This window comes from Mixophyes fleayi, chromosome 3, assembly GCF_038048845.1.
Source record: "Mixophyes fleayi isolate aMixFle1 chromosome 3, aMixFle1.hap1, whole genome shotgun sequence".
Lineage (NCBI taxonomy): Eukaryota > Metazoa > Chordata > Amphibia > Anura > Limnodynastidae > Mixophyes > Mixophyes fleayi.
In genome coordinates this window covers 230,660,860-230,684,154 of record NC_134404.1, presented here as the reverse complement: position 1 = coordinate 230,684,154, position 23,295 = coordinate 230,660,860, and the positions used below count along the sequence as shown (strand labels likewise).

Here is a 23,295-nt window from a genome sequence, read left to right as displayed (position 1 = left end):
ATATATCTATATCTGTATCTCTATATCTATATATATATGTATATATATATATATATATATATATAGATATATATATATATATATATATATATATATATATGCACTGCTTTGCCCGGGGGCCCATAATGTTATTAAGATGGCCCTGTTCTGAATAGCAAACCCCCCCCTTCCAAAAAATTAATTATTTCATTTTTTTAAAAACTATTTGAATCTGAAGGATATTGTGTGAGGGGCAGTATCACATCTGTACTAGCAAGTGGCCAAAAGACATGATGCTTCTTTGCCAATTGTATTAATTTAAATTATGTTGCAGAGCAGGGTCGGAATTGTAAGGCAACAGTCCCTCCTTTTCTTATTTCATTAGGAGTTCACTTGGTGTGGTTACAGTTACAAGTAGCTCCAACTTCACTGAGCTTTACTCCTGTTGTCAATCATAGATCAGTCTACAGATCAGGGGCATCCCAATACTAGTACTGGCAATAGCAGTACTTTTTCAACCTTTACTATTAAAAAAAAATGTCATGTGGGAGGAAAGTGTAAGAAAGGATGCACCAAATCCAAACACTGTTTGGCGATCTCAAATAAAACATCAGCTCTTGCTGTAAGAATTAAGTTAATGATGAATGTTGTGATTTGTCTAAAAACGGAAAAAAAAGCTAATATTCCATACACCTTTTGCTGTAGCAAGGAAATGGTGACCATGGCGACTTTTTGCTAGTAGTTTTCCTGATACTGCTCTTACACGTACAAGAATGCCCATTGCAAAAGCAACTGCCCAGCATTGTCATGCACCTTCTGTAACTTCTCATGCACCACCTTCTCGCTCAGAGTGTAGGTCTGTCACCTCCAAAACAGCCACATCAGTGCATTAAAAGAAAACTGAGGAGACTCTAAAGTTTCCATGAGTGCTATGTGTGAGTCTGAAATTTCCGAATCTAACACTGTAATTACAAAGCAGCCTCCTTTCAAAATTTGGAAATGTGAGGATGAGTAGTAATGATGATGATTTAGACAGATTGGGTACCTTACACCGACTATGAGAATGCCAACAAGAAGTAGCAAGACATAGTAACAGTGAAACTTTGCTTACCAACACAGTGTTAATGGCGACTGCTTGAAGAAGACACTTCAAAGGATTGCGACGATTGAACATCCCGTCCGACCAAAATTACGTCAGTTTGCAGGTTTGCAGATTTGCCATGCTTGAGCAAAACACAAAGAAATCCACCTCTTGCATGTGGAAATAATTTTATCCCGATCCAGACAACATTTGTCAAGGCATCTGTAGCCTTTGTCTCACCACAATAAGTAGAGGTGAGGATGTTGACCATCTAGGCACCTCCTCCCTGTGCGTCATTGGCTGTAATTTCAATCAAGTGGTTTATCAACAGCAGGAAAATCATGTATAGTAACAAACAGTCCAGCATCAACTACCAGCAGAAGGGATAGAAACCTCATGCAATCTTCCCAATAACCACCTTCATAATCAGTCTCCTCATTATTAGTACGTAGTTCAGCATCCAATTTGCAAATGCAAACTGACTCCACTAATGCAATCCATGATTCCCAAGAAGAATCCTTGCTTAGCTGCTGCTGGGTGTGAAACATTTATAGAGAAGACTAAGCCTAGTTTTAAACAACAATTGTCTGTGAAATAAACATTTACAAGAGGAACCAAGTATGACAGCCAGCATCCTGTTGCAGAGTGTATCACTAAAGCCATGACAACTGTGTTAGCAGTAGATGTGCATCTGTTTTCCAACATCAATTCATCAAGTTTTAGCAGATTAGTTGAGGTCATGTGTCACACTACCAAATTCCATCTCAATTTCATTTCTCCTGAACAGCTTTCCTTAGCTGTACCTGGACGTTAAATATAAAGTCATTCAGTTCCTAGAATATGCCATTGTATTGACACTCCACTTAGCTATGAATATGTGTACAAGTGGTACTGGTCAAATAAAATGCTATATGACCATGATAGTCCACTGGGTAGGTGTATCGCCTTCAATAGCAGCGCCTGTAGCATCATCATCACCATTTCAGCATAGTAGTCCTAGCCCATAATGCTAGGTCATTCACAGGCAAGCTACTCTTGGTATCGCTGGCTTCACAAAGAAATATACCAGTATCAAATGGCTCACCCCACTAAGATTCTCATTGGGACCCCCCATTGTCGATAATCGAGCAATAATTTTGTGTGCATTATGACTGGGTGAATGTCAACATGTACCATGCATTGCACACACAATAAACTTGCTAGTTCAGAATTTGTTTTAAAAAAATGAGAGGTCAGTGCAAGAGATGCTGCATATGATCTGTAAACTTTCTGGGCATTTTTGGTCTTCAGCGACCGCATGCAACATTGTAGCAGCCACAAAAAACATATGATGTGCCATGCCACCAACTGAAGCATGAGGTAGAAATGAGGTGGAATTTCACACTATTTATGCTTCAGCGATTGGAGGAATAGCAGCAAGACATCAAGACCTACACACAAAATAAGGAGAGTGGGGACAAATTACCTTGCTTCAGTACTCTATAGAATTCTTTTGACTTCATGCAAGCTACTGAAACCATTTGAAATTGTAACAAATGAAGTGAGTTCCGACACAGCCAGCCTGTGTCAAGTCATACCACTAGTCAACCTAATGGAAAAGCAGCTAAAGAAGCTGCAGGAGGATATGAAAGCAAGCTATTCTGCTAAGCATGTTGGTCTTATAGATCAAGTTCTTTATTTGCTTCGCCAGGACCCACGGGTTTGCAGCATCTTGAAATTGGATCACTACATTTTGGCAACCATACTTAATCGTAGGTTTAAGTCAATTGTAATGTCTTTCGTTCCAAATGGCGTAAATCTTCAGAGATGCAGAAAGTTCCTTGTGTGCAAGTGGTTGGCTCAAATCACACATGACATGTTCCCTGCTTCCGCTTCTCCTAAAACTTCAACTGCCAGAAAAATAACTTACTTTTACTAAGAGTACCACTGATGAAGAGTCTACACAGTGCACCAATGTGGAGAATTATTATGACATCTGGTCAGGCTTAAAAGAAATGCCCAAATATATTGACACCTTTGCTTTGTCTCAATCTGATACACTTTGCATTAGTAGAATGATGAAGGATTACTTTAATGACAATGTAGAAATTAGCATCTAAAACAGTTCCTTTGAATTCTGGGAGGAAAAAAAGGTCATTTGGAGCCCCTTGTACAAACTAGCTAAGGTGTACTTAAGCTGCCGACCCTCCAGTGTGTACTCGGAAAGAGTGTTTAGCACAGTCGGGAACACTGTGAGTGATCATTGTAGAGGCTACATCCAAAAAATGTTAAAAAACTAGAGATAATCAAAATTAGCTACAAATTGTATAAGGAATACCGTTGTTGTCACCCATTACAAACACACTCTCATGTTGGATTCCAGTAGGGATGAACTAATATTTTGTGATGATGATGATGGTATTGACATCAGTGAGGGATGACGATATTGTCACCATTGAGGACGACCACTGGTAACCTAAAGCCCATTAATAAATTGTTAAAATCCCTATCTATTTTACAGTTCTACAACCAACAGCCAAAATGGTTTTTTTTGCCGGGCCCCAAACAAATCATGCACTTCAGCCAGAAAAGTGGCATTCCCCGTCGCTGAAGTGCTTGGTTTTTTAATCTATGCATGTCCTTTTTAAAATACAACTGAAGGGTGGATGGGAGGGCCTTTTGTTTAAGATCAAGTGTAGTATCTGTTCTTATCAGGCCCAACACCTAGTGGTCCTAATGTTGGTTTCGGCAGGTTCTAGCCTGAAGACTAACACTGGTGACAGTTCAAACTGGTAAGGCAGTGCTGCATCTTGTTTCTTGTGCCTCAGCTGTCCTTCTCAGGAATTATGGCTTAAAGATTCATCTGCCTGTCAGTGAAAAAAGAAAACAGCAAAGAAGATTGATTTCGGAGAATGAATTCAGAACAATTCGAGGGATTAACCCAACAGTAGAAACTGCAGTTCCCTGCCCACCGGAAGAACATTTTTTGACTTATTAATGATCCTTTACTACAGCAGCTATCCCTCTACATGTAACACATGCTGTATAACATTGAGAATAATATAGAATGCTTTTGTCAAAACAATTCACTTAAGGGGTGGACCCACATTATGACATCTTCCTTTCTAAAACGACCATCCTATTAGCCAGTGCTCTGCTTATATGTTTTAAAGGTGTGCTTTACTTTATTGCCTTACCTGTCTGCAACTGTGCTACTATGTTTCATAGCTATTGCATATTTTTTTAAACTACCATGTGTTTGTACTGCTGCTCTGTGACTATTTTTAGCCCTCCAGCTCGCTGCAGTCTTTGGCCAAAATATTGACAGTTGTGAGGTGGTCATTAGAAAATAGACTGTAAATGACTATTAATTAAATAAATATGAAAGTAGGAACAATACATCTCAGTGTCATACCTTCACTGGCATACACACACCTCTCCTAGTGACATCACAGAAATGGAAGGCTGAGAGGGGAAATGTATTTTAAAAAAATCGCTAATACTACAGCCAAAAATTGTTCATTGCCTGCAGAACAATCTGAATTGTGGTATAAGCCACACTAGCCCTTCCTCACTCAACAGAGAGAAGAAATTGTAAGTTTCCATTTATGAATTTCCCCCAATTGTTTTTATAACTGTTTGCATAATATTGTGTATGTCATCTTGTTACCTTATTTTTGTGCATTTTATTTTCTCATATGAAACCTCATTCACTATAGTTCTCCCTTTGTGGTTTTAAAAATCCACGTGCTTGATAGCTTTGTTATTAATATAACACTACATAACTGAAATACAGGGTGGTATTTGGTTAATGATAACTCTGGGTGATTTAAAGTTTAAATGTAATGGAATACAAATTGTGACCTAAGAGCTCCTTGTAGTGATTAACCCTTTGTCATCCACATGTCATGTAGGCTCAGGAGAGTCCCTCTTTTGTGACACCATGGAAGTTACATTTCACTTTTTCTGTCTTCAGAGACGAGTTTAAAATGAGTCTTATGTATGATAAGAATTCTTCTTGTGCTATCTGGTGCTTGTCTACCTTTGATTAAATCAACCTGATCTCTCTGCATCAACTGGTAGGTGGTTCAGTCTTTTTGGCTATCAGTTTGGCCTATAATTCTGACAATGCTCTGGGATTTGTAATGGGCAAAACATAGATGTTTAGATATTAAAGAGATTAAGTAAAAAAAGGAGGATAATCTCTGCAATCATTTAGTGAGGGCACCAGTTGTAGGGCAAAAGGAGTGTGAGAGGTTAAAATTACAGTGAACCCTTTTAAGCTTCTCTAACAAAAATGAAATATCTTTCTCAAGAATCTAATTTTGCAAGTGTTGGGAACATACAGAGATGCAAGTATCCACAAATCCCTTGAAGAGAATCATTTATAGACCAATTGCGCCTTACACAAGTCAGCAACTCACATCTATGAACATTGTTGCCCTCTCCGGAACCTTGCACTTGTCTTGAGTTATATACATTTTAAGTGCTAGTTAATACATCATATTTTGAGCTCTCTTTTGTCAGGCGCCGTCTCCGCACTGACACTTGGTGCAGGAGACGGACGCCTGCACCTTCCAAGCAGCCACGTCCTGTTGCCTAGCAACGGGACGCTGTCTCTGCTCACCTGTCTGCAGCCAACATGTCTTACCGACAAAATCTTCCTAACCCTATCAGGAGGCACCTATGGGTATATAAGGCAGCCTCTGACACATGTCTAGTGCCAGAGTATTTGGTCTTTAGCGTTGCTCCAGCGTTTGTTCCTGTGTTGCTGTTATTTGGATTCTGACCCCGGCTTGTTCCTGACTTCTCCTTGGTTCCTGATTCTGGCTTAGACTGATATTTGGTATTGACGCGGCTTCCTGACCATTCTCCTGCTTCTGATTTGGCTATATCCGTTCCTCTGGTTTTGACCCGGCTTGCTGACTACTCTTCCATCCTACATCCTGGTGGGCTCTCACCGCTGCCTCAATTGTTACCTCGCCAGCTGACTGATACTGAGGGCCGCGACCGGCACGTCCCTTGCAGCGAAGTCCATACCTCCTTGTGGGCGTGTTAGACGCTGCGCCTCAGTACTCAGTAGCGCCAACTGCTGGCAGGTATCATCAATTCCATCTAGTGATTCTGACATCTTTCCAGCGCTACAACTTAGCTAACTTACGCAGCCACATTTATTGTATTAGAGACGCCCCAATATGGCACAGATTAGCCACTAGTTATTGGGACTCGAATGTAGTTAACACAGTATGTGTCTTCACAATTACAGCACAGATTACAGCAGAACGCAGCACTTCAAAATATCAAAACACAGTGTGAAATAATTGCAATGAAGAGAGGTGGGCAAAAGTACAGCACATATATATCCATGCAGCACATGCTGTGGAAGACACTAACCACTGGCACTCAGCTGGGAAACCCATTGCAAAATACACACTTCGATCAGAGTGCTCTGAGAGTTCAAACTGAGATCTCAAAAGAGGTGCATGATGTCAATTTTGTTACACATTTTTACCTCCACAAACAATTTATACTGGTACAATGCTATTTATGTATGCCTTATGTACTATTGTTACTTTTGTTGCAATTGCAGTAGTGTGTTCAAGTTAACCCCTTCGCAAAACTGTTATGATTGCTATCCTTGCATTTATCCTTCATCCCCAACATTACACTCTCCACTCTTAAAACCCCTATATTATTAAACTTTCTGGATATATGCCTGTGTGTGAAGTGTGTTCCCATGTCCATGGTACTACGGGTTGGCGGTAGGCGCAAGGTAGCCCAGAAAAAGCTAACCTGGTGCAGGTCCATTGAACATATTCCCCACTGGTTGGTAAGGGAAAATAGCTACTGAGAGCTCTGGAAACTCCCCTTCAGTCTGATTTATTGCTTCCATGGGAAAAAAAAGTCACTTTCCAGTTACCGGAAAAAATTAAGTTGAAATTAACTTAGGATCATGGGTTTACCTTTAGTCCTTCAACCAGCCTGATTCCTTAGAGATTTGATTTCTGCGCTTGTCTCTTTAAAATGGAAATACAAGTTTTGCAGTCAATGAAAATATTAGGTATTTTACAGAAAAGTGATATATTTTCTTTTTTATGGAGTAATTTGGATTTTACCAAACATTAACCATAAATAAGAGCTTAAAACACATCCAATCAAGTCTCTGTTTGAACAATTGAAAGTGTACGGTAACAGAGGTCACCTGGATAATAATTAATTAAAACTAACAACTTTGTTATTTAAAGAGACTTTTGTACCCCATCACCAGAAGGTCAGCTGATTTCTAAATCCTTTCGAAAATGATCACTAGTAAGTTCGTGTTTCTCCTTCTTTTCTTCCCGAGTACAGGTAAGATATTTTAAGTTATTGTACTGTATTGTTTTGGAACAATTTTGATAATACATTTAATTTATTTGTAATAAGCTCTTAATCCTGGCTATCCTCATTAGATCAAATCCCAATATAAAGGATTTCCCAGAGGGCAATATTAACCACAAACGTCATCAATCTTCCCATTCCTAATTTATCTGAACTCCTAGATAAATTTAGCAATTTTTCTGGGCAAAAGTTCTAATTGCTCTATGTTAGACGTCATAAACACACATAGATAAATGATAAAAATTAAACCTGAAACACACACGCAATTAAATATTTGGGTATTAGACTTTCTTAAAAAGTCACTATAAAGCAAACTATTCCTGGATGCTTACATATCTAGCCGATGTACTGAAATGTTAGGCAGGAAAGGAAAAGAAAGGCATAATCTATCTTCATTATTTAGAATCAATTGAAAATTAATGTGTTACAGTAATTCATCTAACTGCTCACCTACCTGATTAGAAGCTTACTGGTTATCTGCACTGCATTCCAATTCAATTTTATTCTTTACCTGGTGTAATAAAGGCCCATGTGTTAACAGAACGACAATATACAGACCATACATGTTCTGCGAATCAAACATGTTCTGCAAATCAACACCATAAATGTTCTGCCCCATAAAACATGTATGTGTGTGTGTGTGTGTTTATATATGTGTGTGTGTGAAATTAGACTGTAAGCTCCAATGGGGCAGGGTAGGATATGAGTGAGCTCTCTGTACAGCACTGCGGAATTGGTGGCGATATACAAATATATGACGATGATGATGATGAACCACTTTATATTTATACCTGCTCATTCAAGAACAGCCATACTATTCCTTTCTCTCTTTCATTTGCTTTCAGACAGGCTAAAAGTTAAAAAATGTTGTTAGGATCCGCCTCACTCCTTCTGTACCAATGTCTCAGGATGCTGTTTCATCTCAGCAGCTCCTACCTCTGGGATTATATTGGACTTTATTATTTGTGTTTACCCTGCAGTACCTGTGACAACCAGAGGTTCTGCTATTCCACCTTTCAGTTAATCATTCGCACCTGATTGTCTCCTATATATTCCTGCCTCTCCCACTTACCTTTGGTGGTCATTAATGTTTGTTTACCCTTGGACCAACTCTCTTTTCCTGTGGAAATCCTTGCTTTAGCCAGATCTTGCTTCTCTGTAAGTATTTACCACTCACCTGTACCTTGTCACCTGGAGGTAAACCTGATATTTGCCTTATACCTGTTATTTTGCAATACCTGGAACTCTGTTTATTCACTGACCTGGTCTGTGTTTACATTGCATCACCTGGACTGTGTTTTTACTGCAATAAACAGTTGAATATTTTCAACATATTTCTGGCTCCATGGCTGTAATTAGAAGGACCTAGTTTGTGGAACAGAATTGTAACAAATGTCTGCATATACTGCAATCTCCAGCTACACCTTTACTGTGCAACCCCTCTTTCAAACTTGGGCTTACCCTCGCTACCTTTTTTTGCTGTGCATGTAATAGTCTAATTAGCATCAAAGTGTTATCAATCCATTTGGAATTCATCCTATGCAGTTCTTTCAAACCAAATTTAGGATTCCTCCTACTGAGAATGTCTGTTATTCTCAAACTATTACTTCCTATTAGTACTTAAATGCGCTATACCATACAGACATTATTTGAGAGAATCTGACTACAAAATCCATAGAGTACAGGTAATATATGATCGATATACAATATGCTTATGCCTACATGAATCATAAAACAAGATATGGAAGGTAACTTAGATAATAAGGATCTGTTGAATGATTGTCAGAATAAGTTCTAAAATAGATATATGTATGTAAAACAAAGAAAATTCCTTCAGCACTCCACAAAACCAGGATGCAGACTATAAACACTTATGAGTATCAGCATGCGCAAACTACACAGTATACACGGAACAAAGTTAAATGTTGCAACTGGCGCTTCTGTTATATACAATCTAGAATTTGTATCAATCTAATGCAATATATGCACATTGTATAATTTTCAAACAGCCACCAAATACAAATTGCTGTGTGTATAATACAGTAAATTAATAACAATATTTATATTAACGTAGAATGTTAACAGTTCAATATTAAAGAAAGAGACAAATGTACTCACGTAATTTGAATGAACATAGGCACTGTAATTATTTATCTTTTGACCTAGAGGATTTCAATAAACTTTCTTGGACATTCTTTATGAGAACATCCCCTTTACATCAATCCTCAGTATCAAAAAAAGAAAAGCAGAACATAAATACTGGTGCGTTATCGTTTTATTCAAAAGGCCAAATTCTAAAAAAATTGCAGCGTAGTGTCCTGGAACGGCCTTGAAACACCATGCTGTGATATTTTTTTTTATTGAAAGTACCGCTGACTTTTGCTCGCATCCCATAGAGGTGTGAGCAAAAGTAAGCGTTACTTTTTACCGTATAAACAGTAATAAATCGCGGTCGCAATGTTCTCAGGAACATTCGCAATGTTCTCAGGAACATTGCGGCCAAGTGAATCTGCCCCAATGAACACTAAAATTTAGTAAATGCACAACAGATAAAGGGTGTCCAAACCGTAGCATTAGATGCTAGTCAGTGATCTATACATCCCTTTTCTCTGATGCATTTTGACCAGGTGGGGATTGACAGATTGCCAGCATTTTAATAGCACACATAACCAATCAGAATCATAATTAGGAGCATATAATGAACAGGTGAAAATTTTCACTAACAATTAAAATAAATCCAATCCACATTCTTTTCTTATTCTTCTACAATTTACAAAACACATTCTTATTTTACCTCAAAAGGTTATAAGAATTTATATTAAATCAAACTACAAAGCTTTTAATTAATGCCGATTACAATGTCAGCTTAACTATTTTATCCAACACTATAGTCACACTAAATCACATCACTTAGCAACGAGTGACTCCTATAGATCGACCTACTACCACGTTAGTAAATACAGTACTTAGGCCACTGAGCAGTAGCATGTCATTTTGCCATATCAACGGATATCGCCTGTTCCCATATCCCCACCTTACCAGGATGTAATACTATCATACAATTAGTTCCTCGCTACTATGGCAATCAACTGCCATATATCTTATTGTGGTTACCAACACTTTCATGTTAACAACTAGAAACGAGTGTGGCACTATTTATAGCAGAGCAAAGAAAAACATGTTCTTTAACCAATATATTTCCTGAATTTGAAGTTAGCCAAAACCATACTTATGTTGCAAAGTCCAATTCATACTGTAAGATAACCGTAATCAATTACAGGGTTCTCAGGCACCTTACCATTGTTAGGTTGACTTAGACAAAGATTGTTGCCACACTGTTAGTTATTGAAAATGACACTTAAATATGCCATCATGATATTAACATATCTAATCCACTTACTAAAATATATCATAATTGAAATTTGAAAATGAATAATAGATCTGCTAATGGTGTTGTAATGGTAAATTAAATGGTAAGCATGGTGTTACTATAATAACTTAATGTAAAATGAGTTAGCCTTTTTTTTAACCCCATTGATAAATTGTGTTACTCTTGGAATGTAATGCCATATTTTTACATCACACCAATAGAAGAAATGATGTGATAAGATAAACTACCAATCAGTGTCTGTCTTATTACATAGAGTAACCACATAATTCGATACAATTTACTAGTTAACCTCCCATCAACTTGTACATGGGTGTATATCTCCTTATGTGCTTTTACACCATATTTTAGACATTTGATAAGATCGAGTAAATATATTTTAGCTAACATTCTATTACAAAGCACATGTAAGTCCTTATTACCAATAGAATTATGTTTTATTCTTCTCAAACTTAAATATTAAAGAAAGTTTTTCATCAAAATCAGTGTTGAGTTCACTTTGACTTAACATTTTGACATTACAGTATATATCCACTGCCTTAGTTATGTCTCTATTTCTCCAATGGTTTTTGTTTTGTTAATACCTAGCAATTTAACCAATGAATCTGTAGAGCATTGATCAACTTTATCTATCCTTCTTTTTCATTTTTCTTTTGCGTTCAGCCAAACTAACTTTAAAAAACATGAAGTCTATATATTGTATTCGATATAGGCATTTGTGACAGGATGGACTGACTATGTCACCATGTCTGCTGTTGCTTACTTTGCCACCGTTCCCTTTCATTATCATAAATGCGCCCTCTTGCCGCAGCAGGAGGGGCTTACAAATGCTTCCAACAGTGGACTCCTTTACTGGAATCCAGTGACGGGTTTCTTCTGGGTAACTGATGTTGCGAATGTACCCCGTTACTGGTGTACCTGGGCTGGTACTCCTAATCTCTTCCTATGGATCACGGTTGCTCTGGATGGATCCCCCCTGGCCTATCACACTGGCCAGAGCTGCAAGAAAGCGGCAGAGTGGTGGTACTGGATGCTGGGTTCAAACCTCAGAAACAGCCAGGAACTGATTCGATTTTGGGTCTAATCTGTAGGTCACAGGATTTTCAGCATGGAAGATGTTTTCAAGCAGGTCTTTGAAGCAAGTGATGTTTATTTGTTCACCATTGTTCACCATGGTTGAAGGTACCAGGGAGCAGGTCATACGGAATCAGAAAAACAATTTCAAACAGAAGACTGTGCTTTTTATACAGATTTGGACACAGCCTCACAGGCTATTTTTTAGAATCAAGATAACTGATCTCTAATCTTCAACACATACTCCACCACAGAGACATCCTGGGTGGGTAGCTTCCCTTCCCAAGACTCCTGATACAGGGCAAGAGTTCCGCGGCCATATAGTAGTTCAAAGGGGGAGAATCGGTAGACTCCTGCGGCATTTCCCGATAAGCAAACAGGAGGTGCGGCAGGTAGCATTCCCAGAAACCCCCCCTCTGAAGTTACAAATGTCCATAGCATGTGCTTCAGAGTGCTATTGAACCGCTCACACAGTCCGTTATGTGGATGGTAGGGGGCAGTACGGAGTTACCGCACTCCGCACGTTGCCCTGAGACACTGGACCAGTTTACTCATGAACTGTGTCCCTTGATCGTTTAGGATCTCACTAGGAAATCCTACTCAGCTAAAAACTCCTAGCAGCGCATCCACTACATTTTCCGCAGCTATGGAGGACAGAGCTACAGCCTCTGGATACCGGGTAGTGTTGTCCACCACAGTGAGGATGTACCTCTTCCCCAATCTACTGGGCACAGGCAGGGGACCTACTATGTCTACAGCCACTCGCTGAAAAGGTTCCCCAATTATTGGCAAGGATCTAAGGGAGCATGATCACTGGGGCGCCAAAGACGCTGACACACATCACAAGATTTACAGTAGGCCCGGACATCATCCGACATTCCAGGCCAGAAAAAGTTCTGTGTGAGGGTCTTCAGTGTTCCGTCTCTTCCCTGGTGTCCCACCATAGGGATTTCATGGGCAACTGACATTAGTTGCGCGCAAAAGCCCTGTGGTACCACCAGTTGAACTTGTTCCTGGACTGGTTTATCTGCAGCTACTTTCCTAGCTACACGGTACAACAACCCTTTACGCCAGGTCCACCCCCCACCTCCATCGCTGGATCCGCCAGCTGAGCCCAGCCTGGCGCCTCATACCTTACAGTGAGGGATCAGAGAGCTGTGCTGCCCTGAACTTTTCCCTGCAGCCCTCACTATCATATAAGTCAGCACACGCTACAGGGGGGTCTATGTTGGGGTGACTAGGGACAGGAGCATTACCGGGCACCCCCACAAGATCAGGTTGGCAAGAGATAACATCCTCTGCATTGCTAGGGGACGCAGTCTTTCTAGAGGCAAAGGGCTGGCTGTTTCTTGAAGAAATAGCAGATGTGGTTTTTTCCTCTGGGCTGGCTGAATCTGTGGTTGCTGGTGATGGCAGTTGTCTAGCAGCTGTGCTCTTTTCCTCTGGACTCAGTTGTACAGGTGCAGATCCTGGAGACTGTAGTTTAGCAGCTTGGCTTCGGGTAATATAGTTGAGAAAAGCAGTCACAATTCCACCCCCGACATCATTGCCCAAGATCACATCAGTTGGGAGGCCATCCATAATGGCAACATCTCGCAACTCCTGGCCATCTCTCCAGTCCAGATACATCCTTGAGACAGGCACTTCCTTCTCCAGTCCATCTGCCACAGTAACTTTGGCAGTGCAACCCTGCAATACAGCAGCAGGATCAATAAGATGGGGGCTCCTCACAGTGATTTTGGCCCCTGAGTCTCTAAGTACTTCTCCCTGCAGGGGTCCCACTTGGATCGGCTGCAGGTTCCTCCACAGGTTTTGCGGGGGTCTTTTTGACAAACAAATGACTCTCTCTGCTGAGTTAACTTCAGACACGCCACTCCACTCCAGTGGTCTCTGATAACTCCCAGGGACAGGACAGGGCGATTGCTGGCGAATAGTACCCGAAAGGTACTATGGTCCAGCACCCAGTCTGTCACCTCCGGTGCACGTCAGCAATGAAATTGTTCTCGGCACATCAAATCTATTACCTCCTCCATGGCCCGGGCACCTGCACTGCGCACCCAGTTACTGGCAGACTCCCGCAGCAAGTTGACAAACTCCTCATGGGTATCGTAGAGTTTCTTGGTAAGGTCCCGGAACTTCAGATGATAAGTCTCTGGGGTGATAGTGTACCATTTAAGGAGTGCCCTTTTCATTGTATCATAGTCCGCACAGTCCTCTGCGGGCACCCCACGGTAGGCCTCTACTGCACGTCCTTGCAGTGTGGGCATCAGATGCTTAACCCATTCCTCTCTGGGTACAGCATGTATCCTGCAAGTCCTTTGAAATACCTGCAGGTGCTCATTAATATTCCCAACACAGTCATCAAATTTAGGGCAAGGTAGAGATGACAGTCCTGATACCCTAGTGGGCACCTCCCCCCAGGCTGCATGGCTGGTGCCCTTCCCTCTTGGCGCCATGCCTCGATAACCTGTGCCCGCTCATCTGCAGTCGCATTGTCCCCTAAGGTTGCCAGCTGTATCTTTAGCCCGGCTGCCCTGCGCTTATCATAGGACAGAGAGGCTGGTTGTGCGGGTATAGTCTGTTGTGTAGAGGTTGCTGCTGTCTGTGGGTCTGGTTCACCTCCGGCCCTGTCGTCAACTGTTCCAATATCTTGGCCACTACCACCATCAGTTTCCTCCACCTGGGTACCATGCTGTCGGTGCCATTCCCGTAGTGCCACTCTCATCTCCATCCTGTTTGGCAAATGGCTGATGTCAATGCCCTTGACACTGCACAGAGTCTCGAGGTCAGCCCTGGACACGTTGGTGTAATCAGACATCCTGTGCGTTCTCCTGGCTGCAGTTATTCCTCTCCTGAATAACTCTCCCGACAGGTGCACAAAAAGCCACCTGCGGTTATCCCACCACTTGCCGTCAGAAATCTGTGACAGGATGGACCACCTATTCCACCCTGTCTGCTGTTACTGGGAACCAGCTGGTCTTACTTTGCCACCGTTCCCTTTTGTTATCCCAAATGCGCCCTCTTTACGCAGTAGGAGGGGATTACAAATGCTACTACCACTGGACTCCATTACCGGCATCCAGTAACGGGTTTCCTCTGGGTAAGTGACGCTGTGAGTGTACCCCATTACTGGTGTACCTGGGCTGGTACTCCTGACCTCTTCCTATGGATCAGGGTTGCTGTGGATGGATTCCCCCGCCTATCACACTGGCCAGAGCTACTAGGTAGTGGCAGAGCGTGGTACTGGATGCTGGGTCGAAATCTAAGAAAGAGTCAAGAACGAATTAGATTTTGGGTTTAATCTGTAGGTCACAGGATTTTCAGCATGGAAGACGTTTTCAAGCAGGTCTTTGAAGCAAGTGATGTTTATTTGCTCACCCTGGTTGATGGTACTGGGGAGCAGGTCAGATGAAATCAGAAGAACAATTTCCAAAAGAAGACTGTGCTTTTTATACAGATTTGGACACAGCCTCACAGGTTATTTTTAAAATCAGGATGCAATTTGTTTACCCAAACATGGATTTCCATACAATGCAAAGCTATCAATATATATATATATATATATATATATATATATATATACTTCTCTGTTATGTGCTAAAATGTGATGCTTGCATTATCTGAGATGCAGTCACGCTAGACAGCCAGGCAGCAGCCCCCTGCTGGGTATACAGGCTAAACAGGTGTTTGTCACTTCACATAAAGACTTACTTCACATTTCCTGCTATCAGCAAACAGACTTCCTCTAGCAATGTTACAAAACCAAACAACGACACTTGCATACCAAACAAATCCCAATGTAACACAAAGTACATTTCACATTATACATTGGTGCCTGCACTTCTGATTGAAATACATTTCTACAATAAATTATTTCTACATGATCCAGCCACAAATAAGCTATTTATAAGTGATCTAGTCACAGCCACAGCATTCTATTAGGTAAATAACATTTTTACTTAGTTAATAGTTTAATAGGGACGTTGCAGCCATTAAATGTAGAGGAAAATTCTACACATTTTCTCTCTGTGCTCTTGAATGTTTTACAGTCTATACAGTTAACACACCTATAAAAACCATTGCTTAATTGTTTTTTTAATAAAATTGGAGCATTTTGCTATAAAAGCTCGGGCTTTCCAGAATAATTTTAGATAGATTGGGATTTTTATTTAATAGATCCCGATGTGTTTTAAAGGCATTCTCAATTTGTTTGTTGTACATTATATTCTGTGATGAAAGGTAGTTTGTTCGTGTTTCTTAAAATTTTTTTCATTTTGGGAGCTAGGAATATTTCTCTGTCTATACCTTAACACATGCTAATGAGATAAAAAGAAAGTTTATAAGAATAGGTTCTCCATCTAAGATGATTAATAGTGTCTCTTCTAACATTATTATTATTATTATTATTATTATTATTATTATTATTAAATATGGTATTACATTCCAGGAGTAACAAGATTTAGAAATAGGTTTAATAAGGGTTAATAAAACTCATTATAGTAACTGTAAAAAGGCTGTTTCAATTACCAGCAGCGTGGTGATCTTTGTCTAAGGCTAATATACAATAAAATGATTGATCAATATGGCGCTTCAGTCAGTGTGCAGCCTAGTATATGTAATGGAGAATCCACTTTTCTCCACAAATAGACATGATATATACAATATAAACATATACACTGGGCGCGCACCTTTTCACATATGTTGAGATGATAAGTTCCTTATCGATTCTATTCCAAATCACTTCCTCCAAAAGGATAGCGATATATTTTCTTAATCTTTTCTCTTATGGTCTGATAATTAGACTCATAAAATACAAAAACAGGGAGAGAAATAGTGCAATATATTTCAGACTAAAAGATAGATAGTCCAAAAAGTTCCCAGAAAGAAGTAGCTCTTCCACCTTGTGATGGACAAATGGAATCACACCAAAAATTATTGTGGCATTATAACATATCCCCCAAAGGATGTATGCTTACAAGCTTCTCAATGTTATTAGGCATCTCAAAATCTCCTCCACAGATTTCTCCTCCAAATCGAAACACAAATCCATTCAATGACCCTATCATGAATGATTGTATATGTACTGTTTATTTTATCCCAGGGTAGCCTCTTTTATCACCTCCCAATCCCACCTTGGGAACTGCCTGCCCAGGGGATTTGTAAAAGGTCTCTATTGGTAGGCTGCTTACACTATCCAGCCCCTTTCCCTACCTCCCCAGCTATCTTCCATCAGGTGACCCCTGCTGGGTCAGGCTCCTGGCTGTCTGTAGAGCTCACTAGTGAACAATAGGGAGCAAACAGAAATAGCAATGGTAGCTTAATTCACTCAATTCCTGAGTGTTCCCTGTGGAGGTGGAATTTAAACACATGAAGTACTTTTCCAAGGAGATATTATAGTTACATCACTGAAACTTCCTGATCGCAACATGGCTAAAAAGTGCAGTTTAGGTATGGATTAGATTAAGGGGTTGTAACACCATACACCATGCCCGTTGCTTTACATTCCTCCCCCCACTTTTTAGTCCATGCACCCCATGGTGAGAGAAAATGGCTGGACAGTTCCACAGGCACGATGAGGCTTGGAGTCTGGTTCCTGCTGACGAGACAGGCCATCTGCATTTCCATGATCTTTACACTTTTTGTGAGAGTTAGAAAAGTTATACAGTTGTAAGGCCAAGCTCCATCTCAGCAACCATCCATTGTCCCCTGCGGTGCAATGTAGCCAACTAAGGGGATTATAATCTGTGACCACCGAAAACTCGCGCCCATATAAGTATGGCTGCAACTTTTTGAGAGCCCAAACTATGGATAGGCACTCCTTTGCAATAGTGGCGTATGCTATCTCGCAATCAACAAGTTTCCAGGAAAGATACGCCATTGGGTGTTCACAACAATACTCTCCTACTTGAATCAAGACAGCTCCTATTCCACAGCCCGAGGCATCTGCTTTCACAATGAACCGCCGCCGGAATTCAGAGACTGCCAATACTGGGGACCAGGACAATATATCCTTAAGCTGGGAAAAGGATGCTCACAATCAGGGGTCCAGTCAATTTGTCCGGAGTACTTTTTGGTCGTCAAATCAGTTAGCGGTTTGACAATGGTGCTGTACTGGGACACGAACTTGCAATAGTACGCCGCCATCCCAAGGTTTATTGGTTGGTGGGATGAGGCCAATTCAGGATGGCATCAATTTTTGCTGGTTCCGGTGGAATATTTACTCCACCAACCCTGTGCCCGAGGTACAACACCTCCACCATCTCCATCTGACATTTGCTCTATTTAATCGTCGACCCTGCCTGGCTAATTCGGCTAATACTTGGGCCACATGTTTCAGGTATTCCTCCCAGGTCTCAAAAAAATAGCTATATCATCCTGTTATTCCTGGGCAAACTGCTCACACCCTGTCAGCAACTGGTCTAATGTACGCTGAAAGGTGGCCGGGGCATTCTTCATTCCGAAGGTTATGGCAGTAAACTTAAACAGTCCAAACGGAGTGGTAAATTGCTTACCGCCCCTGTGCCTCCCTGGTAAGGGGTATCTGCCAGTACACCTTACTAAGGTCCAGCCTGTCTAACAGCTCATCCACCTGGGGCATAGGATACGTGTCTGTCACCGTCACTTCGTTCAATTTCCTATAATCCACGCAGAAGCGTGTACTCCGGTATTTCTTGGGCCCCTATTTCCCTGGTGACGTACTCTTTTAACCTATTATTGTGATAGGTACCCACCCGCTTCCCGATTCGATCTAGTGCAATACTATAATCTACCCGGCCCTGTCTACCCACTAAGTTATAGGGCCCTGCCCAGGTCGCCTGTAACTTGTGCTTTCTGGCAGGTACTAGCACCATCACCTTCTGTCCAACTTATAACTCCCTTTCTCGAGTCCCCTGGTTGTAATAATGGCGCTGCTGTTCCTGTGCCCCAAAAGTATGGTCATGAGCGAGCTGCATCAACCTCTGCAGTCTATCCCTCATTTGTACCACATATTCCAAGACTGGAACCTCAGGTTCCTGGAATGACCCTTCCCAGCTTTCCCAGAATAGGTCGAGAGGGACCCGTACCCTTCGAGCATATAATAACTCAAAAGGAGAGAACCCGGTAGAATGCTGCAGCACTTTGCGGTACACGAATAATAGCTGGTGCAATGATTTTTCCCAGTCTCCCCCCTCCGACTCAGCATATGCCCGCAGCAACTGCTTAAGGGTCCTATTAAATCTCTCACAAAGACCATTCGTCTGGGGATGGTAAAGGATTGTGTGTAAGGGATGGACCCCAAATTTGTCCCATACTGTCTGCAGCAAGTCCACTTGAAATTGCTTCTCTTGGTCGGTGAATACTTCTTGAGGGAATCCTACATGGCTAAAGATATTCATGAGAGCCTGGAAATATGTTCAGCATCTATGGATGCTAGTGCCACTGTCTAGGGGTATCTAATCGCTTAGTCGACTACGGTCAGGATGTACTTCTTCCCTTTTCGGCTAGGTTTCTTAAAAGGTCCCACAATGTCCATGGCTGCCCTCCTAAATGGCTCACCTATGATGGGCATAGACTGTAGTGGTTCCTGACGGGGGGGTCCCCCAAGGCGCTGGCATACATCGCATGAGGACCTATAGTATTTGACCTCCTGGTTAACTCCAGGCCAGAAGAAATGTTGTAGCAAGCGGGCCAGCTAGGGGGATGTCAAGGGCTAGTGCTATTAACCAGTGACGGTACTGCTGAGGAACGATCAGCTGCTTCCTAGCCACTCCTGGCTCTAGAGGGTCAGCCTTGGCGGGCACTCGGTACAACCTCCCCTCTTCCCACATGATCCTATCCTCCTGAGGTCCCCAATCGGTCCTTTCTGTCACAATGCGGAGGCCATCTAAGGATTGGTCAGTCCATTGGGCTTCCCTAAATGCAGTCCTATCTACCCCTCCAGATTCATGTCAATGTCAGGTAAGTCTGGTACAGCGTTACTCACCAACAGCAGTTCAGGTGGTGTGGCAGCTGATCCAACAGGGTGGGTCCTCAGGAGCTGTCTCGAAAGCCCATGCTCAACTGTGTGATAGCTCCCACAAAGTAACTGGCCAATCGTGGCATCTGTCTTCCTTCCAATACTGACACTGATGCCATTGCAGGTACCACCACCGGTCTACCCAGCTCTTCTCCCAATACTGCTGCCCTCTCATGTGCAGTAACTCCTGGTCCAAGTACATCCAACCAAATCTGCAGCTGTTACGAGTTGCTGACGGTTATTGCAGCTGCCTGGGTTGTCAACCCCCTCCCCGGTTCCATTACTGAGTTCCCCTGATGGGTCCTGAACCATGTCCCTCTCTTCCTCCTCCTCACCAGGGTTTTTTACATCCCACTGAGCCAATTTTTTCAATTAGGGACACCCTGGTATCCGTTGAGTTGATTTCAATTTTTCTTGCCTGACAAAGTTCCTGCAGGATTCCTTTCTTGGTGTTTCTGTATGTTTGTGCTGCTGTCTTCATTCTGCTTTGTCTTTCCAATTCCATGCTTGTCACTGAGTGATCTCACCGCTTGCCACCAAATGTGAGGATACGTGGTTCTCAAATCACTCAGACATGGTATTAGAGGAAAAATAGATGGTTGATTTATTCTGCAGAACAGGATTAAATATAGCACGGCCCCCTTATCAATAGCAGGTCAAACAAGTGAGGAAATCAGTTCAAATAAATCCAGTGAGATATGTTCCACAGCACATCTCTGGCAGAGCACCACCTCTTGGCCAAAGTTAGTCACACATATGTCCAGCTCCCAGGGTAACCTCCTTTATCACCTCCTGATCCCACCTTGGGAACTGCCTGCCCAGGAGAGTTGTAAAAGGTCTTGATTGGTGGGCTGCTTACACTATCCAGCCCCCTCCCCTACCTCCCCAGGTATCTTCCCTCAGGTGACCCCTGCTGTGTCAGGCTCCTTGCTGTCTGTGAAGCTCACTCGTGGACAATAGGGAGCAAACAGAAATAACAATTGTAGCTTAATTCATTCAACTCCTGAGTGTTCCCTGTGGAGGTGGAATTTAATTCCTGAAGTACTTTTCCAAGGAGATGTTATAGTTACATCACTGATACTTCCTGATAGCAACATGGCTAAAAAGTGCAGTTCAGGTATGGATTAGATTAAGTGGTTGTAACACCACAACACCATGCTCATTGCTTTGCATAAGTGAAAAACTGTCATCTGTCCTATATGTGCTGAGGGATGGAGGGGGGTTTGGCCCATGGGGATGGAAAGTAAGAGTAGGAGGAGGAGATGAGAAGAGGGAAGGAGAGTAACGAAGAGTGGGTAGCTAGCACAGGGGAACAGGAATGATCAGCTCCCTGCATTGACTGGCTGTGCATCCTGCCTGTCAACCTAGGCATCCTGTAAATGGCTGACAGACAAAGAGCTGATCCAGCCAGTGCAGGAGGCTGAGCCCTGCTATCAGCAGAAGGATATTTAATACTGTGAATGGATAGGGCCATCCACCATGAAATAGCCCAATGCCAGTGTTGAACACCTATAGGCCACAGTTAGCCCTCATAAGCCAAGACCAGGGCCTCAGGTGCCCCTCTCACACCATACAAGAAATTAAAAAAAGATTTAAAAAAAAAGGAGGCAGCCAGCGACGGGTCAGCCTTATGGATAAAAGATGGGTCCATAAGTCATGGGGCCAGAATGAGGGCCTTCAATGTTCATGTGTCCATAAGCACTGTACATCTTGTATCCTTGATGAATATGCCACTGTTCATTGTGTTTGGAGGTCAATGTAGGGTATGCAATTCAATGAAGCATCTAAAAGATGTTGCCTCTCCACCAGTGCCCTAGACTGTGGGTGTAAGCGCAAGAGAGTATGGAGCCATAAGAACCCATTAACATCATTTTACTAGTGTTAAAACATTAGCAAAAGCATGATATCTTTATTATAATTAAAGATCATTACACTGTCAGTGGATTAAAGGTCTAAAAGATGCTGCAATCTGTACGGTGGGAACCCTGCCATGGAATGACAGAAGAATCAATTTTCCTAAAGTCTCATTAGCAGCTCAACGAATCACAAATGTTATCCTAAGCTTGCCATGTTGTTATTGGGCAACAGTGTTGAATATCACAGGGAGTCCTTGATTTGATTACACATGAATAGAGGCAATTTGTCTCTCTATTGATATGACAAACAAAAAATAATGCTGTGAAATGTCATTTGTATAAATAGGCAATTTCAACAGCCTATTTATTTCAATGGGGCTTTTACCTGTAAAGTACATTCCGATTGAAATAAATGGGTCATTGGAATGAATGAGCAACGACAAGAATGGGAAAAATACAGAACAATAATGGTGTCACTGTTCTTGTGAACCCCTAGTGGATATCTACACATAGAAATTAACATACATTGTTTCAAGTGTGGTGACATGCTTTGAATGCACTAAAAAGATTCAAGCAGTGTCCATTAAAATGTACACATTTGCAAGTATGACAGAAAATAAGTGTGGACATATAGAACAGAATGGGTTTTATTTGTAGGAATAGGAGCACTACGCTCTGTCGCCATAGCAACCCGTTTTCCCCGGTGGTCTAGTAGTGGTAGAAGGGAAGTGGGGCAGGACGCCTATGTCCGCAATGCGCTACTGTGCATGTGCTGATGTCCAAAACCAGAAGTTCGGCTTTTCGCGCTGCACTTCTATCAGAAACAGTGAACAGAACGGACGCAGTATAGCTGGCTGCGTACCGTTACACAGCAAAGTCTCTTAAAGTGACTCTAATAGTGACCGGAGGCACTATATATAATATAGGAGCTTGACCACCACAAGCTGCTGCACGAACATGCAGACAGACAGTATAACAGTGAATATACCACCAAGCCTGCATACAAGTGTATAAGGATACAAGTATATACAAACTGCATAAAACTATTTACCTGTTGCTGCACTACTGCAAACATCACTGTGAGCACCTGCATAAATCTGTTGTTATCAAGTTCAATAAACAGCAACCTGTTATGTTAAAGGTGTCTGTGGCTTCACATCCACCTAACACTGCTGACACCTTTCCCAACATCAAAGGTATAACCAATATTATTTTCATTTAAACGCCAGTGGGTAATGGCCTTAAAGTATCAGTGACTATTTACAAAATGGAACTTGCATTTGATATATTCTAATTACAACATCTATAAAATAAATATTTATTATTTATTACAGCCTACCTCAAAGATTGCATCAAAGGAAATGGAAAAGATTACAGGGGAACACAATCCAAAACGCATTCAGGGAAGACATGTCAGGACTGGACATCGACCACTCCCCACAACCCAAAGTATGACATAACATTGTTTTAATTAAAATGCAATCCACCACATTTAAACATTTAGCCCCCACTCACCTGTAAATGTGACTTTATTTTTCAATCATTATAACCAATTATTGTTTAA

At 41.7% G+C, this 23,295-nt stretch overlaps 1 protein-coding gene across 3 annotated transcripts in view; it reads left to right on the top strand.

Moving 5' to 3' along the window:
• Positions 1 to 7,298: 7,298 nt before the first annotated feature.
• LOC142144427 (plasminogen-like) overlaps positions 7,299 to 23,295 on the top strand; it is a 131,509-nt gene continuing 115,512 nt past the window's right edge. For all 3 annotated transcript variants that reach the window (XR_012689705.1, XM_075203272.1, XM_075203274.1), the window contains exons 1-2: positions 7,299 to 7,387; positions 23,066 to 23,180. Coding sequence is in view for 2 of the 3 variants with exons in the window: in XM_075203272.1 (XP_075059373.1) it covers positions 7,339 to 7,387; positions 23,066 to 23,180 (164 nt within the window). In the remaining variant the exon portion in view is untranslated. The remainder of the gene's footprint in view (positions 7,388 to 23,065; positions 23,181 to 23,295) is intronic.